Raw genomic sequence first — 20,135 nt, forward strand, 5'->3', positions numbered from 1 at the left:
TCTTGGTCTTCTTGTGGAGAAAACTTGTATTTTTGCAGCTCCACTTTCATTTCTAGCAGGGATGTACTTAGATTGATTCAAATAATGGATTTTTGTGCCATTTTTAGCTTCTAAAGCTTGGTATCCTTCATAGGATTCTGAGTATCATTGATATTTTCCATCCCATGAGCCTCAAAGCTCTTTTATGTAATTTTTTTTTCTTCTTTTCAGTTTTTATTCACATGGATCTCTTATTCTTGTTTTTCCTATTTCTGCATTCAGTATTGATGCTTCTTTTGTTGTAGGATTGGGTGATATGATTAAAGTAATTTATTTTTTAGGTTATTTACAGAGTCACGGGCATGATGCATCCTTAGAACAACTTTGAAAATTCGTCTTCATCATTGAGCTACATGGATTCGTTTACTAGTTCACAAATCTAGAATTTTTGGAAATCCCTTGTAGCAAAACAGTAGTAATTTTTTGCTATTTTTAAAAATGTATTAATGAGCTTCATTTCAGTTGATTCTACTTGTATTAGGTCATAAAAACATTCAATTTAATAACAAAATTTACCCCATTGCATTTTCACCTGATTAGGTTACGCATTTGATAGGTTAACTAGCTCACTAGTTCTTGAATTTCCATTTTTTAGCATGTGTTAACAGCAGTATTTTGGAGTGATTCCACTTGGAATGGAGACCCAATACATCCTACTTAATATAAAAATTTTCCCAACCCATTTTCATTTTATTTACTTGGTCATTCGGTGAATTGTCTCCTCCTGTAGCAATTATGTTTCACCTATAGAAACCTCCTATAACACTCCTGTAGCACATGTAAACTTGACCAGATTTGCTCCAAAAGCTTGGTTTTTGTCTCTTAAGCTTGAATCATAACCCCTAGGCTCTAAATCCATGATTGAGGAAGAATAAACACCAATCAGGGATGACTTTTTACAAAGTAATTAGGATCATTTATTTGAATTCATGTTCTAAGGATTTCAATTACAAATTGTTGCTTTTGCCTAGGATTAATTTCTTTACAAAGTAACATTTCCAATTCTACAATTAGTTTAGACTTTGATTTCATGGCATTCACTCCATTACATCAGATCAATGAAAGAAGGACACATTCTATGTTTCCCATATAGTTCCAACACCTCTTAAGTTTGTACGAACCCCAAGTTGATAATTTAAGTTGGTAGCCTTGGCAGTTGTAGTATTCTTGTTGCAATACTGGGGCTCATCATTAGGTTTTTGGATGTTTATGGTTTTTCATTGTTTTTCAATAATAAATAGGCCTTTGGGCCTCATTATAACACAATGCAAAAGGCATGTAACCACCACATCACTTCTCAGAGATAAGATATCACCCCTTGAGTTAGTTTATTTCCATTATTCATGTAAACAATTTTCAATGCTTTATTATTAATGAATTGAAGTTCTATTTCGCTATATCTCTAGGTTTCTATTTATATCTATATTTCATTTTGTTCCTTCATAAATCTGGATCACTCCATCTCTCAAAAATCATTTTTTCCCTTTGCTATTTAGACCCCTCATATTCCATGAAAGAATTTTAATCATTAATATTTTTGAAAAGGTGGAAAAAACTCTAGGATTATAGTCATTTGACCTAAGTTAACCATCTCTTCCCGGGTATGGTGTATTAAATTATGCTTCAATTTTCATCCCTTTCTTTTGGTGTCCTTCGCAATACCTTTAATCAATAAATCCTTACTTTTATTTTTTATTTCATTTACAAAGAAAAAACAATGTTTTTCCTAAGATATTTGTCATTGACAAGTTTTCCATTCAATGTATGTTGTTGCATATTATTCTCGTTGTTCCTTTGATAACTCAGCCAAATGTTTCTCAACCCAGTCATTGAGGATTCCAACCAAAGCATGTTCTTCCTCTATAAGAGATCCAGGGATTTTCTTGGATAATTGTACCACTTCCTCGATCCCAACAAATCAAAGAAATTCTCATCAACCTTTGCATTCACTTCACCCTCTGGTGTTTTCCTCTTCGGAGGTGGTTTCTGTGGTCTTAACATCAGAGCTTGCTCCAACATAGGGAGATCATTTGGTACATCCATTCCATGATCTTCCTCCATTTCTTCTAAAGGTTCAAAAGGCATTTTTGGTTGTGATTTTCAATTTCACCGCCTAGTTTCTAGCTTGAGAATTATACCTTCTCAATGGAACTTTGGTGAAACCCTCATTTCCCAATGATCCAACACTCTCGTGATCCTTCTTCCATCTTGGAAAGTCACGAAATAAATTTCCATGTTCATGAAAAAGTCAACAATAGAAAGGTACATCTTCATAATCTAAAGTTTGAGACCAGATTTCACCTTGGTAATCAAGATCGATAGATTCCTACAAGGGGTGGGAGATATCCATGTAGATGCAGAGATGGGCATAAGAAATATTTCTGCCTTTTTCATTCATCTCTCACATTTTAATAAACCGACCTAGAACATTACCAATACCCTCCACTATTTCAGGAACCCATAAATCAACAGGTAAGGAATATAACCTTACCGATACTGGAGTAGACAAAAAATCCTCTTTATCTAGGTTGAAACATTCCTCGCAATGGCGAATGTATCGATTGCCATTATTTTAAAATTAAGGACCTCCCTCAAAAACCCTAGCCTTATCTTCCAAATTAGCAAAAATGTCATTGAAGAAGCCATTTGGACCCAATCTTAAATCAATTTCCACTTTCGGTTGCAAGTTTTGCACAATCTACCTTTCTAATTCCTTCTCTATTGGCCAACCTCCAATAAATTTGCAGATAAACACATAGTCCTTCACCCTCTTGCAATGATCTTCCAGACATTTTGGAGGTATGACAAATTTTTGAGGGGATTTTGGGATACATTTTCCCCTCAGATTGGCTTGTCATTTCATTCCTAAAATAGGTAAATCCAATGAAGAACCAAAACCTCCTAGTTGATCTCCTTTATTTGTAATTGGATTCAATTTCCCTTCCACAACATTTCAGAAGGAGGGGTGTCCAACCACGCCTTGCAGAACACTCATCCTTTGACTAATGAACCAAGGAGAATTGATAGAGATGCTTAACAACCCTAGGACAGAGAAAAATAGTTGCACCCTATGAAGGCCCAGAATCGAAACTCAAAATTTTTTGTAATATTGTATTTGTTAATTTTAATAATGATTAAATATAATATTAGATATTTTCTAAATATTTTTTGTTTACTACGTAATGTGAGTCCTAAAATGACTAGAACACCTAACTTGTGGCCTGATTAATTGTGGCCCTAGGGCATGTAAGCCATCAAAATCACTCATCGATTGCATCTAGCTTGAGCCACAGCAACCCTTAGCACGGTTTGATTTTTGCTCGTAGAGTTTCAAATCAATGGTTTTTTCAACATAGAGTTTCTTAACAAAAAACTATGTCACCCATCTACTCTATGACCCATGGGAAGATATTTATTGAATATAAATTATTGGTTGAAAATAAGTTAATGAGCAAAATCTTATACATATTTAATAAAAAATTATACCATTATTTACCAAAAAAAAATTAATGAATATAAAAGTTTGTCTATATATATATATATATATATATATCACTTGCTAAGTAATGTAAGTTTTGAGATCACCATAGATGCCTAACATGCAGCTTGAGTAGCTGGAACCCATGGGCATCTAGGCAGTCAATGTCACCCAAGGATCACACCGGGCACCTGCTTAGGCCACACCAACTTTTAACATGACTAGATTTTTGCCCACAAAATTTCAAACTAGTGACCTTTTCACTAGAGACTACCTTAACATTACACCCATTCACATACTTATCTCCTCTAAAACCATAAATAAAAATTAAAATTAGGGAAAATTTTAAGAACCCCCCCTAAATTTACATGTATAATAAATGAGCGAATCTCCATGGTATATAGGAAAAACGGAAGGCGATTTTATCAATAATATGATATGTATATATAAAGTTTTGGCGAATCTGTCACCAGGCAAGCGAATATTTTACTCAATTATAAAATCTTGTGTTTATTAATACACAAATGAAATCATTGCATTTCTTTAAAATATCTCTTAAAATCAAAATTACCAAAATTACATATTGATAATCTAGTGGGTGTAGGATAAAATTCACCCGTGCCATTCACAGAAAACATGAGAAAAAACCTAATACTATATATAAAACCAAGAAAAATTCAAATTCATCACTTCTAGGGACCTCGTAACCACCCTGCCAATACACAAGTATGTTCCTGTTTATCCCTCTGAGCACTGGTAGACCCAAAATTAAGATGGATCTAAGATGATAGAATTTCCCCTTTAAATAGTCTATGCTCACATGAATACCATGGTATTACCATGGGTCAATATCATGGGTTATCATAAACCTGGAGCTTAAAAATTACTAGTAGTAATCTATAAAAAATAATAAAATTAATAGTTGATTTTTATTTTATTTTTTATTTTAACCAAGCTAAAATGTTTAACATACAACATCCATTTTTACTCTTGATCGCATCAAATATTTTTTCACTCTATGCTAGTTTGCATATCAAGATATTTGATACCTCTCATGGGTTAGTAGATCCAGAGTAAAGATGGATCTATGCTGGTTTAATTCCCCCATTTAAATAGGCTACATTCCAGGTGAATACCATGGTTCAATACCATGTGCCATTTTTATTTTTATTAATACTAATATTAGGGTTAATAATGTTTTTTTGCATGGTATTAATAACAATCCAATGCATGGTATTTGTCCCATAGTATTTTGCCCATAGGTTTCACCTAAATATAACGCATTGCATTTTTTTAGTGTTCTTAAATATAAGGTGACTTATGGAGTAAATATAAAAAAAAGTTTTATTTGTTTACCATACCTCTCGTTTATTTGCATTTTTATTAATTTACCATACCTCTTTTACAAATATGTTATTTGGCCCATAGGATTCACTTAAACAAAACCTATTTCTTGAGCCTTCATAAATAGAACGAGGGTTATGGACTAAATATAAAAAAAGGTTTTATTTATTTACCATGCGTCTAATTTATTTATATTTTTATTTATTTACCATACCTTTTGAGTAAGTATAAAAAGATGTTTTATTTATTTACCATACATCCACTTTACTTATATTTTTATTTGTTTACACGCTTGCATGTATATAAGGTGGCTTATGGAGTAAATATAAAAAATGTTTTATTTATTTACCATACTTCTCATTTATTTATATTTTTATTAATTTACCATACCTCTTTTATAAATATGGTATTTGGGCCTTTGGCCCATAGGATTCACTTAAATAAAACCTATTCTTGAAAATGGGTGAATGGATTCACTTAAATAAAACCTATTCTTGAAAATGGGCGAATGGAAGGTTGTAACTCCTAATTTCAAGGGCTAAATTTACCTTTTTTACCCTCCCTCTCCCTTAAAATAAGGTGGGCTATTTGAGGTGATTTGTAAAAATGTACTATGATACAAAATATTCGCCCACTAAAAATTTAAAACCCCTTAATTCCCCCAAAGGGGGACATTCGCCCCTAAAATTTTCTATGACTAAAATATATTATTATTTTACATATAATTAAATTTTATTATAAATAATAAAACAGATTTTCATTCAATCCTGAATTTTATAATTTTTAAATGATTTAATCTAAATAAACTTAATATATTTTCTTTTAAAATTAATTTTATTTTAAAATTTAATAAAAGTTTTATATTTTGATCATATTCCTTTTTATAATATTTTTAATAATCTTATTATATTGATGGAAAATGATGATTCGTATATATAATTAATATATTTTATTTTAAAATTTATTAAATATATATATATATATATATATATATATATATATATAATATTATTGACCGGTAATGTATTATCTATAGAATATGAAAACTCAAATATATTTTATTTTGAATTTATATAATTAGATTTTATTATAGATAATATTTTTTTCATTAAAGGTTAAATATTATAATTAGTTATATCTTTTAACTAAAATAGAAATAATATTTTTTTTATTTTAAAATTTATTAAAGGTTTATATTTTTTGTATTCAGGTTTTAGTGATCTATAATGAATTAAGAAAAGTTTTTCGATACAAATCATATAAGAGAAATTTTTCTCCCACGTATTTCGAATCAATTTAGTTATGATATATTGATAATAATCATAAGTGGATATTAAAATTAAACCATATGTAAATGATCACTTGTCTTTTTTAAAATATATAATTAACCTATTCTATTCTATTTTAGAATTTATTAAAATGTGTATATATTTATCTATGGAATATTAAAACATAATCTAGTTTTTCACATTAATTATATTATTAAAAGTTGGTTGACATTTCGAATCAACTAGTCCTGGGGATGGACCACATTAATTGGTTCGAAAACTCAACCAAATCCTAATAATGTGGTTAATCCATGATCACAAAAGTCTTAGATTTAACATTTTAAATTTACTAAAAAAATTATATTTTTGTTATATTTTATTTACATAATATTTTAGATAGTAAAATTTAATTTATAGATAAAATATTTTTATTTTATTTTTTAAACTAAAATTTAGTGATACAATTTCAAATAAAATAGAGATTTTTTATTTTTTAGATTCAAGTCATTTAAAAAACTTAAATTTAAGTTTTTAAAAATTTCTATAAAATTATAATTAAAATTGATTTATAAAAGTCATTTTGTTTTTTAATATTAACTCATAATATATAATATTTAGAATATCAAAGTCAACTAATGCTTAGAATATCAAAGTCAACTAATTTATAGTTTAAGGTAAATGACAAGCATCATTAAGGGAGTTGTTTTTAGTGTATTGTTTTTAATATTAGCTCATAATATATAATGCTTAGAATATCAAAGTCAATTAATTTATAGTTTAAGGTAAATAACAAGCACCATATATTAAGGGAGTTGTTGCCAGTCTTAGAATATCAAAGTCAACTAATTTATAGTTTAAGGTAAATGACAAGCATCATTAAGGGAGTTGTTTTTAGTGTATTGTTTTTAATATTAGCTCATAATATATAATGCTTAGAATATCAAAGTCAATTAATTTATAGTTTAAGGTAAATAACAAGCACCATATATTAAGGGAGTTGTTTTTAGTGTGATTTTTTAGACTAGCAAATGCTTAGAATATCAAAGTCAACTAATTTATAGTTTAAGGTAAATGACAAGCATCATTAAGGGAGTTGTTTTTAGTGTATTGTTTTTAATATTAGCTCATAATATATAATGCTTAGAATATCAAAGTCAATTAATTTATAGTTTAAGGTAAATAACAAGCACCATATATTAAGGGAGTTGTTTTTAGTGTGATTTTTTAGACTGACAAATGCTTAGAATATCAAAGTCAACTAATTTATAGTTTAAGGTAAATGACAAGCATCATTAAGGGAGTTGTTTTTAGTGTATTGTTTTTAATATTAGCTCATAATATATAATGCTTAGAATATCAAAGTCAATTAATTTATATTAAGGTAAATAACAAGCACCATATATTAAGGGAGTTGTTTTTAGTGTGATTTTTTAGACTGACAAATGCTTAGAATATCAAAGTCAACTAATTTATAGTTTAAGGTAAATGACAAGCATCATTAAGGGAGTTGTTTTTAGTGTATTGTTTTTAATATTAGCTCATAATATATAATGCTTAGAATATCAAAGTCAATTAATTTATAGTTTAAGGTAAATAACAAGCACCATATATTAAGGGAGTTGTTTTTAGTGTGATTTTTTAGACTTGCAGAAAAATTTGAGGTGAAATCTTGATTTATGTTATTTAAATTAGTTTTTTCACTGTATATATGGATTCAATATCATGAAAAACCCCTATTGCACTTAAATTGTACAAAGCTTACCCATAAAGCTTGTAATTTCAATAAATTCTTGTAAGATTTTACAGAAATGAAACTAGAAAAACCCAACAAAAATTTCCAAAAATCACACTCAAGACAAATTTTATATTAAAACAATAAATAAGTCAATACTTCTTTATCTTAATTATTAAATGAGATAAAATAATATTTAGTAAAAAAGATAATAATAATAATAATAAAAAATTGCAAACAGGTCACATCCTAATATAATGTAAGACAATTACGTCGACCGACGACGTCCTTGGATTTCCGACAACCAGAAACAGGCTCGACCCGATAGGTCGTTATAAGTTGGCAGAAGTCGAGTGCAAAGCAAGTTACTCATATCTATCTGCGATATTAATTTTCACTGCGCATTCGTGCTTCTCTGTTCCCTCCATTAAAAATGGAAATCCAAGAAGGGAAAGGTGGTGTGAAGATGTGCGTCACAGGAGCAGGGGGATACGTCGGATCATGGCTCGTCAAGAATCTTCTCCAAAGAGGCTACACTGTCAACGCGACTCTCAGAGATCCGCGTAATTAATTTTATATGTAATTATTTTTGGGTTGGTTTAAGTTATGAGGATTTGAATTTTGAATTTTGGAGTTTGTATAAAAATTATTTGGGTTAGTTTGAGTTAGAGTTATTTGAATTTTGGAATTTATATAATAATTATTTAGTTTCGTTTGAGTTATAGGGATTTAAATATTGAATTTTGGAGTTTATATAATATGGTTATAGAGTGTGTAATTTCTCTAAAATTTCGCACTAATTTATTGAAATCACAAGTTTGATAGATAACTTGTGCACACTCAAAATGCCTTGGGGATTTTCAAGGTGCTAATCTATATTTACAATCAAAAAACTAGTTAAATAACAAAAACTATGATCAACAAAAAGTCCCAAAAGTTTTGCTAAAGACAATTCTTATGGTTAGTTTGATAGTTATTGTGGTTAGTTTGAGTTATAGATTGGTATAATAAGGTTATTGTGATTGGTTTGAATTATATGGATTTGAATTCTGAATTTCAAGATTTTTATTATATAATTATTGTAATCCATAACTGGGTAGACTTGAAACATAACATATATTCTACGTTTAATTAGTTTAATTATAATTGCTTTCCATATTATGGATTTAAAAGTAGATTTTAATTATTGTTTTCTGATTGTTATTGAATTTTTATATTTATTAGTGTAGATTCATACTATTTTAGATTTACCTGTGTATGAAGGGAGTTTTTGCCAAATTTGTCAGAGACAAGGGCAGGGACATTTTACAGTTCAGTGAAAGAGATTGTAGAAATCCGTAGAGTTATTATAATGTCTTTTATTAATCTACTAAATTAGCTTCTCAACGCAATTGATCAATGAATTCCTAATTTACAGTGCCAATTCGCTCTAATATTTGCCTGCAGAAAATGAGGAAAAAATTGGGCCTCTGCTGTCGTTGCCTGGGGCAGCAGAGAGACTGAAGCTCTTCCAAGCAGATTTATGTGAAGAGCACGCCTTTGATTCCGCCGTGGAGGGCTGTCAAGGGGTGTTTCACGTGGCCAGTCCTATGGATTTTTCTAAATGTACAGAGGTAAATTATTAACAGCTAGAATCTAATCTAAGTTTAGAGGTTCGAGTGTAAATTTTTAAATGTTTTGTATAAGTTTTTTTTTTTCTAAAACAGCATACCAAGTTTAGAGGTTTGAGTCTAAATTTTTAGATGTTTTGTATAGTTTTTTTTTTTTTTTTTAAAAACAGCATACTCGACTGACTGTAGAATAAACCTCCCAACTTAATTAAGTTTATTCTTTTCGTTATAAATTTTAAAATAATATAAAAAACCAAAAAATCCAAATAATTTACAGATTTTTTTTTTTCTAATGGTGAGGTAGGACGATTTTGTTCAGCCTGCTGTGAAGGGAGTAATGAATGTGTTGAATGCCTGCTCACGAGCTAAATCCGTGAGGCGTGTGGTCTATACTTCGTCGATAACAGCAGCCATTCAGCTTAACGAGGAAGGAGAAGTTATTAAGGATTGCAGTGTGGACGAATCTATATGGACTCCTGTAAATATAATAAGGAGACACCAGCATCCTTTTGCTGTGAGTAGAATTTTTGTTTAAGAAATTAATTTAAATTTAGAATAGGAGTAGATTTTGGAAATATTTTAGAATTTAATATGAATAAGTAAAATTAAAATACTTTTATATTTATCTGATTGCAAAAAATAAGTATTTTTATGTCGATTGCTGATTCTGTTAATATATTGACTGCTGACTGTGATGTCTGTCCGATTCCAAAATATTCAGAAAATCAGCAATAGACGTGCTCAGAGGTAAAATATTGAAATTAAAATAAAATACCGACTAATATTTACTTGCAGTTTTATTCCGTTGCCAAGACTTTGGCGGAGCAAGCAGCAATTGAGTATGGGTCAAAGAGCGAAATGGAGGTTGTGACAATTGGACCCAGTACAGTGTGTGGCCCTTGCCTTACTTCCACATTTCCGACTTCATGCAGAGTGGCACTGAGCCTACCAATAGAATCATCAGAACTCTCAGAGCCAGGTATTTGGTTTCTGGTTTACCAAGTATAAAGGTGATTTGTTTAGATTAATATTTTGGTGGTTTAGCAAACAAGGAAGGTGATTTGTTGATTGATATTAGAAAAAGAAGGAAGGTGATTTGTTGATTGATATTAGAAAAAGTGATTTGTTGAGATTAATATTTTTTAATAATAATTATGAATGTTTATTAAAATTGGAAAAAAATATTAAATTTTAAAAATGAAAAACAAATAAATTATAAATTTAAGAAATTATTTAAAATTTTATTTTTATACTTAAATAATATTAAAAAATAACTTATTATTGTTAGTATATAATAATTTAGATCTAAATCTCATTAGTAGTTAATAGTTTTATATGTTCCTAACAATTATTATTAATGATAATTACAGATTATTTTTAATCATCTTAATTTAAAATTTTTTTTAAGTATCTTTAACAATACTAATTTATAACTAAATCTATAATAATAAATAATTACTCTCTCTTTTAGAATAATTTGAATTTTACTCTTAACCTTATAACTTGATTATTAAAATTATATAACATCTATTTTTATTTTATTATTATATAATGTCCCATCCTCCTTTTATTAAAAAAATTCTTCTAACTTTCTTGACAACTCTTTACTATTATTTATCATATTAACTAATTTATAACTATATTTAGAATAACTAAAATATTAAACAATTTCATTCTAATTTTTTAGAATTTCTATTTATCTATTTAACTAATCTCCAACAGCTAGTTTTTCAATCATTGACCAGGGGGCTATGATGCATCCCTGCTATTTATTTTTTAAGATTGTATGATTATTTCACCTTAGTTGCTTCAAAACGTTAATCAAATCCTAATAATGTGATTAATCTGAAAAACATTTTTCTACAATAAAAATCACAAAAATCTCAAATCTAATATTATTTTAATTTTATTAAATTAATTAATTAACAAAAATTATTTTTTCTTTTTTACTTTCGTTTTCAGAAATAATGTAAACTTGGAAAAAAACTAATTTTCTTTTACTTTTTTTTACTACAGCTCCGTTGGGTGCCAAAATAATTACTCTCTATTTTAGAATAATTTGAATTTTACTCTTAACCTTATAACCTGATTATTAAAATTATATAACATCTATTTTTATTTTATTAGTATATAATGTCTCATCTTCTTTTTATTAAAAAAGTCTTCTAACTTTCTTGACAACTTTTTACTATTATTTATCATATCAACTAATTTATAACTATATTTAGAATAACTAAAATATTAAATAATTTCATTCTAATTTTCGAGAATTTCTATTTATCTATTTAACTAATCTCCAATGGCTAGATTTTCAATCATTGATCATGGGCTATGTTTGCATCTCTGCTTTTATTCTTTAAGATTTTATGATTTTTTCACTTTGTCATGAGAATGAATCACATTAATTAGTTCAAAACATTAACCAAATCTTAATGACGTGATTAATCTGAAAAACATTTATCTACAATATAAATCACAAAAATCTCAAATCTAATATTACTTTAATTTTATTAAATTAATTATTAAAAAAAAATTCTTTTACTTTTGTTTTCAAAATAATGTAAACTTTTAAAAAAACTAATTTGCTTTTACTTTTGTTTTCAAAAACAAAAATAATGTAAACTTTATTAGCAATAAAGTTTGGATCCATATCATTGGTTCACGTAGACGATGTATGTGAGGCCCACATATTTTTGATGGAGCAACCCAATGTAGAAGGGCGACATATTTGCTCGGCGTTAACTGCCACTTCCTCGGAGTTCGCAAATATGATGCATAAACTACGTCCTCACTGCATCCCACCATTCAAGTAAGCAATCTTCTGATCTGCTGGTATTAAGCATATAAGTCCTCAAGTAGCGACATATTTAGAATAGAAAAATAAGCATTCTTATAGCTTACGTATTTTAACTAACTTATTTAGGCAAGCCATGTTCTTATATTTTAGTTATATTTTTTTTGAGAAATATATAATTATATTAATTTATTTTAAGGTAATTGATTTGTTATTGCAGATATGATGAAGAAGGTGGTGGAATTGTTTATTCTTCGAAGAAACTTTTGGATATGGGTTTTTCTTATAAATATGGTTTAGAGGACATTTTTAATGAGACTATACAATCGGCTCAATCTTTTGGATTATTGAAATAAATCAAGATAATTGATTTATCATTAGACGGTTTCTTTTACAAATATGGTTTAGAGGATATTGTTAATAAGACTACAATCTGCTCAATTTTATGGATTATCGAAATAAATCAAAATAATTGATTTATTATTGGAGAAATTTTCCAAAAAACTTTTGAAGATGGTTTTTTTTTTACAAATATGATTTAAAGGACATTATTAATGAAATATAAAATCTATTCAATTATATATATATGATCATATTATTTGAGGTGACTTTTAGACATTAGTTTAATAATAATATTATATAATAATATTATTATTAATAAAAACCAATAACTATAATGATAAAACAAAATTCAAAATAAAATCAAAACAAATAAAAGAAAAGAGAGATCCTAGAACTGAACAGACACTAACCAATAAAAGAGAAGGAAACAAAGGAGGGGAGAAAAACCCAGGGGGTTAAGAACAAAGAGAAGGGACCAACGAGTTGATTAACTTCCATCCACTATCCCTAATAAGAGTCGGCCTCAAAACTAGGCAAGTCGGCCTAAAAATTGGCAACAGAATCACTATATAAAGGCAGTAACTCGACCTCATTTGTCACTCACTCACAACAAGTTTGATCTGTAGTATCTGGGCCAAGAAAAAGTGTGAAATTCAAGGAAGAAAGAGAAGAAGGATAGCGGAGAAGAAGGATGACCCTTTCAAGAATAAAAATCAAATTTTTCTCTCTTTCCCACGTGTGAAGTTGTGCAACTTCTAGAAGGGGGTCCAAATTCTGTAGTAACTTGGAGTCCAAATAGTAATGAAAATTTCATTATTGATTTAATCTCTATTATTATTATCAAATAACATGTTTTTTGGATTTATTCTTTAATATTCATATAACTTTATTGCAATATTTTTATTAAAAATATGATGAATATTATTGTATTTTGTCTTGGATATCATTTGTTGACAAAAGAATATGAATAGTATGTAAATATGATATTTTGTTTGAAAATATTCAAAACCAATATCCTTAATAATAAATAGTAATGGAAATTTGATTATTGATTTAATCTCTATTATTATTGTCAAATCATATGTTTTTTGGATCTATTCTTTAATATTGATATAACTTTATTGCAATGTTTTTATTCAAGATAGGAGGAATATTATTGTATTTTGTCTTGGATATCATTTGTTAACAAAAGAATATGAATTGTATCTAAATATAAGATTTTGTTTTAAAATATTCAAAACCAATATCTTCAATGATAAATAGTAATAGCCCTTGCGGGCCCAAACGAACCGGCTCAGAGGATCCATACCAGCCCGGTGGTCCCTCTCTCGGACTTGGATGACTCACAGCAATTTAGGGGCAAGGTGGAGGAAGAGCCCTATACCACAGACGAGGATTAATTCAACCAATCAGTTTGCCCTCAGCAGCCTGGAAAGGAAAGCTATGCATTGTTTTCGTACCTTGTTATCTGTATGTGTTCGGTTTCAGTCTGGATTTCCAAATCTATGTGTCAGCTATAAGGGTTCATATGTTTATCAGTCTTAGATCAAGTAATGTCATGTGTCGTTATGTTAGTCCGTCACAGCATGTCCATGCTCAACATCCAATTTTTGTACCTGTTCAATTTTGGGTATGTATAATTTGGGAAAACTGTCAATCTTTCGGCAGAAGTTACAGGGTCATGGCCCTGTTGTAACACTTATGTAATTTTTTGACTTTTTGTACTATAGCCTGATTCAGAAAAAAAAAAAATGATAAATAGTAATGGAAATTTGATTATTGATTTAATTATTATTATTATTATCAAATAATATGTTTTTTGGATCTATTCTTTAATATTGATATAAATTTATTGCAATATTTTTATTAAAGATATGATGAATGTTAGAAATATTAATTTCTAATTGTTTGATTGATTTATGAGAAATACACAGAAGTTTCAATAATATATTTAATTGATTGATAATATTTGAAATGATGATTACAAGGCTGACGTGGTGCTCCTTTAATAAGAGTTGACTAGCCATGCCTGATCGGAGAGATATGTCCTTTGGGACTAATGTCTCTTCATTTAGCTAATTATTTGTTAATTGATTGATTACAATTGTCCATTTAATTATTTAGGTAATATTTTTACATTTTATGAATTTTATGAATTTAAATTTGTAACGTTGCCTTCCCCTTAAGATGCTTTGTCCTCAAAGCATAGGTAAGTTTGGGTGTTGATGAAGAAAACATTCTAATTCCCACGACGAATCTTCCTCTAGTAACCTCTTCCATTTGATGATGTATTCATTTATTAACTTGTATCGTAAAGCCTTTTCTTAGGTAGCGAGTATACCTTCAGGTTCGAGGACTATTCTTCCTTCTTCATCGGACTCTAGTATTTCTGTTTGTACTATTTTGTTTTTCCCTAATACTCGCTTGAGACTTGATACATGAAAGATATTATGGGTTTGACACTTGTCAAGTAACTTTAATCCATAAGATACACTACTTTTTTTTTTTATTATCTGATACGACCCATAATATTTAGGTGATAATTTATTCTTCCCCTGTTGTTTTAGAGATAATTGCTTATAAGGTTGGAGTCTAACAAATACCTAATCTCCCTCCCCAAACTCTCTCTCAGAGAGGTGTTGGTCAACTTGTTGTTTCATTCTATTACAAGCCATGGTTAGATTTTATTTTAGTAATTTGATGATCCTTTGACTTTCTTCTAGGTGGTTTTTAACTACTGGTACCCTGGAATCAAGGAGTGCAAAGTCTTTCCATCTGGGTGGCTCGTAACCATATAAGGCTTGGAAAGATGCCATCTTAGCTGAAGTTTAGTACGCGGTATTATACCACCATTCTGCCAGGTGTAGCCATTGGGTCCATCTATTTTGTTTATCTGTAATGAAACAACAAAGATATGTTTCCAAACATTTATTAATGGTTTCGGTTTGTCCATCTATTTGGGGGTGATATGCCGAACTCATGTTGAGGGATATTCCTGCTTGGTGGCAGAATTCCTTCAAAAAATTTCCTTTAAACCTTACATCTCTATCACTGACGATGACCTTAGGAAACCCATGTAGTTTGTAAATATTTTTACAAAACACATCAGCGATTTGTTTAGTTGTGTCAGTCTTTTTAATAGCCATAAAGTAGACATATTTAGTGAGCCTATCAACTACTACAAATATTTTATCCTTTTCGTCAAATGCATGTAGTTCTTCAATAAAGTCCATTGAAATCTCCTTCCACTTTTGATTTGGAATGTGTAGTGGGTGTAGCAACCCTGGAGTTGGAACAATTTCGCTCTTGTTCCATTAACAAATATCACATTTTGCAACATATTTATGAATTTCCTTTCTCATACCCTTCCAATATAATGGCTATCGAATGTTTTAGTAAGTCTTGTAGAATCTGACATGTCCGGCTGCAGGCAAATTATGAGGCTCTTTTAGTATTCTCATCTTAAATTTGGATGTGGGTGTTAGGTAAATTCTACCCTTGTACCTAAATATGTCAGTATTCCACTCGAAGTTGGTATACTCAATCATATTCTTAATCATGGAGTCACAATCCTCATCCTTGGCATATTCGGCTCATATTTCATATAACCATTACGGAACAACTATCATGGCGGCACATGTTGTGTGGTCGTCATCCTTACGTGAGAGTGCATCAGCTACGACATTCTCCTTTCCTTTATTGTGCAATATTTCTAAGTCAAAAGCTAACAACTTCTCCATCCACTTATGTTGTTCTGTTGATAATGTCTTTTGCTGAAGTAAGAATTGAAGATTGTTGTGGTTGGTTCGGATTGAAAATTTACACCCAAGAAAATATTGGTGCAACTTTGTTAAAGCATGTATGGTGGCAAGCATCTCCTTTTGGTATTATGATTTTAAGCCTTATATTTTATTATGTTTCATGCTTTCAAATGATATAGGGTGGTTGTCCTACAATAATACAGCTCCAACTCCGAATCCATAAGTATCACATTCTACTACAAATGGCTTGGAGAAGTTAGCATTTACTAGCACTGGTGTGGTTGACATTACTTCCTTTAGATTCTTGAAACACTTGTTTTCTTGGTCATTCCACTGAAAAACATTTTTCTTTAACAAGTTGGTGAGGGGTGTTGTCAAATGCACATAGTTTTTTATAAATCTTATGTAATACCTGGTTAGCCCTATAAATCCTCTTAGCTTGGATATGTTCTTGGGCTTGGGCCATTCTTTTATTTCCTTGATTTTGTTGGGATCCACTTGGACTCCTTCCCTAGATATACATGTCTTAGGCATTCAACTTCCTTTTGCCCAAACGTACACTTTGATAGTTTGGCATAGAATTGGTTCTTCTCCAATATAGACAATACTTCTTCCAGATGCTTGAGATGTTCCTTCCACATCTTACTATAGACCAGAATATCATCAAAGAAAACTAGTACAAACTTCCACAAATATGGGTGAAAAAGTTCATTCATGGTCACTTGGAAGGTGGTTGGTGCATTTGTTAATCCGAATGGCATAACTTTGAACTCATAATGCCCTTCATGAGTCCTGAATGTTGTCCTTTCAATGTCTTCTAGTCTTACTCGTATTTCGTAGTAACCTGAACTTCTCCACCATGTAGTTCATCTAGAATTTCATCAACGAATGGAATCAAAAACTTATGTTTAATAATGATTATGTTTAAACCTCTATAATCTATACCTAATCGGAAGGATCCATCCTTCTTCTTGACCAACACTATGGGTGCAGCATATGGACTTCTAATTTTCGTAATGATTCCATAATTCAACATGTATTGTATTAATCATTCTATTTCTATCTTATGATGATGGAGATAACAATATGGCTTAATGTTTACTGGTGTTGAGCCTGGTTTGACTTCAATAATGTGTTCAATTTGTCTTTCTAGGGGTAATTTCATTGGTAGATCTTGAAAAAACTTCTCGTATTTCTGAATCAAGGATGAAATTTCTTATGGTTGGTGGGTCCCTTCTATCGATAGTAATTCCAACTGCTGACATTGTGCAACAAATTTTTGTGCCCCCTTGCGAATAAGTTTCCTCATCTGTTGAGCAGAGATTACTCGATTTGTTGGAGCTTGAAACCCAAACAACTTATATTTCCTTCCATCCCACTTGAATTTAATGAACTTATTTTGGTGATTTGTTGAATACGTGCCTAATGTTTGTAACCATTGTACCCCTAAAATGACGTCTGCTCCTCCTAGGGGGACTGTATAAGAACTCGACTCCATTTTGTATTCGCTTAATTGCAGCTTAACTTTATGGAACTTGCCTACTCCATCTATACATTTTCCATCTACTACCATAACTTTTGAATCTGCTATTGGGTAAGAAAAAATGTTCAGTCTTTTTGCAACATTGACATCTGTGAAGTTGTGTGTACTCCCTGAGTCTATTATAATGATATCGTTTTGCTTCTTGATGTGACCCTTAAGCTTTAGTGTTTGTGGTTGAGCTATCCATGTGATGGCTACCAAAGAAATTTGTGGCATATCTTCTTCTGATTCTGGACTAGGATTTTCATTTTCTTCATTGTTCTCTTCGTCAAAGCTGTCTTCTGAAGATTCTTCTTCTTGTTCAACTTCACAGTTGTACAATTTTTGTGTTGCACATTTGTGTCCTGTGTAATACTTGTCTCCGCATTTCCAACATTTTCCATCCTTTTTCCTTTCAACACTAGATTTTTGTTTTCCTTCATTTCGCATTAGTGGTGGAACGTACTTGCTAGTTTTCTCTGAGGATGGTTTACTTGACTTCCCTTTGGAATAGTTGTTAGTTCTCTCATTACTAGCATATGGTTCCTTGTGGAGTTTATATTTCCGCTCGATAATTATGGTTGTGTGTCTAGCCTCCTCAATGGTTTTGGGTTTATGCAATTTTAATTCTTCACGAATGTAATCTTTAAGGCCACATCAATACATTTTTAACAACTCTTAATCAAAGAACCCTCTCTGCCTTCCTACTAATACTTCCCATTCATGAGTGTACTCACTCACTGATCCTTTTTGTTTTAGGTGAATGAATCTCTCGTAGACATCAGCCTCTTCCTCGTCATGAAACCTTTTTAGCAAGGCGTTTTTAAAGCTTTTCCAATTGAACAAGCAACCCGTACATTTAGACGACCACCACAAAAACCAATCGTAAACTTCTGCTTCTAAGTAGTTGGATGCAGTCATGACTCTTTATTTCTCACCGAGTGGAGGGTTTGCTAAAAAAATGGTGTCCACCTTATTTACCCATACGACGACGCCTTTATAGTTCTTACCATCATACTTAGGTAATTCATTTTTTATTTTAAGATGGTTCGTTTCGGAAGATATGGTATAATATTGGTTTCCTTCTAAGCAAATTTGTGGTATTCGTGGCTTCTCATGCCTCAAGAACTCATTCTCTAGAGAATTCTCACCTTCCGGAGTCTTGGGACTCTGTGTAGTTGAAGGTGGATAAGTCCCTCTAAACGTTGTCTCATCAAGGTTTTTAAGAAAGAGATATCATTGGCCATTTGGTATTGCTTACTAATTGACTTCTCGACATTATCCAAGCGTTTATTTAACTCATTGATGTCCTCTTGAATTTTTTTCATACGGTCATTATTGTTGCTCGCCATTTTGTTTTGTTTTTTCTACTGGACCCAATTTTTAATAATACTACTTCTTTTTAAATAATTATCTTATATATATATATATATATATATATATATTGTATAATTATAATTAATTTATATGTTCTAACTATGTTATAGCCCAGCAATCACCATGTCTAATCGAATAACAGGTTATGACTGTTGACCGGCTTGACTGATCGAATAAGGGACAATGGCATATCGATTTTTCCACACCATAGAGCATATGCCACAACATAGACTGACGGCGGATTGGAACTGCAGACGACACAGTGAGGCATCGATCAGTCAACACTCCTGTGAGACTGGAGCACACTCAATGCCAAAAAGTTGTTGACGGTTGTTCTACGCCAAAACCCATAGACGAAACAATTCTCTTCCACTACACGTTGTTCCTCCACGTTGATGAGAATAGGGAACCACACAACTATTCTGATAGAAACAGCCTTGCCGCCATGGAGCACAGCACACGACTATTCCAAGCAGCGCTTTGTAGCAGCAAAACAATAGAGAAGGTCGAGGATGGGAGGCGCATAAGGCCTGACGGCTAGCAGAGTGACGTGGGGTGTCACCAGAGGAATGTTGGCTCTAATACCACTATTATAAATATTAATTTCTAATTGTTTGATTGATTTCTGAGAAATACTCAAAAGTTTTTGTAATATATTTAATTGATTGATAATATTTTAAATGATGATTATAAGGCTGAGGCGGTGCTCCTTTAATAGGAATTGACCGACCATGCCTGATCAGAGAGACATATCCTTTGGGACTAATGTCTCTTCATTTAGCTAATTATTTGTTAATTAATTGATTACAATTATCCATTTAATTATTTAGGTAATATTTTAACATTTTATGAATTGAAATTCATAATA

General features: G+C 30.6%; 1 protein-coding gene across 1 annotated transcript; it reads left to right on the forward strand.

The window, feature by feature from the left end:
* The first annotated feature begins 8,294 nt into the window (after positions 1-8,294).
* LOC149166148 (dihydroflavonol 4-reductase-like) lies at positions 8,295-19,808 on the forward strand. The gene is made up of 7 exons (XM_089430064.1): positions 8,295-8,424; positions 9,308-9,474; positions 9,776-9,985; positions 10,267-10,450; positions 12,139-12,280; positions 12,486-12,541; positions 19,522-19,808. Exons 1-7 carry the CDS (start codon positions 8,295-8,297, stop codon positions 19,806-19,808), a joined length of 1,176 nt encoding a protein of 391 aa, XP_089286190.1.
* Positions 19,809-20,135: the final 327 nt, after the last annotated feature.

This window comes from Pinus tabuliformis, chromosome 5_1, assembly GCF_031772625.1.
Source record: "Pinus tabuliformis cultivar Carrire ecotype Pingquan chromosome 5_1, CPIR1, whole genome shotgun sequence".
In the NCBI taxonomy this organism is placed as follows: Eukaryota; Viridiplantae; Streptophyta; class Pinopsida; order Pinales; family Pinaceae; genus Pinus; species Pinus tabuliformis.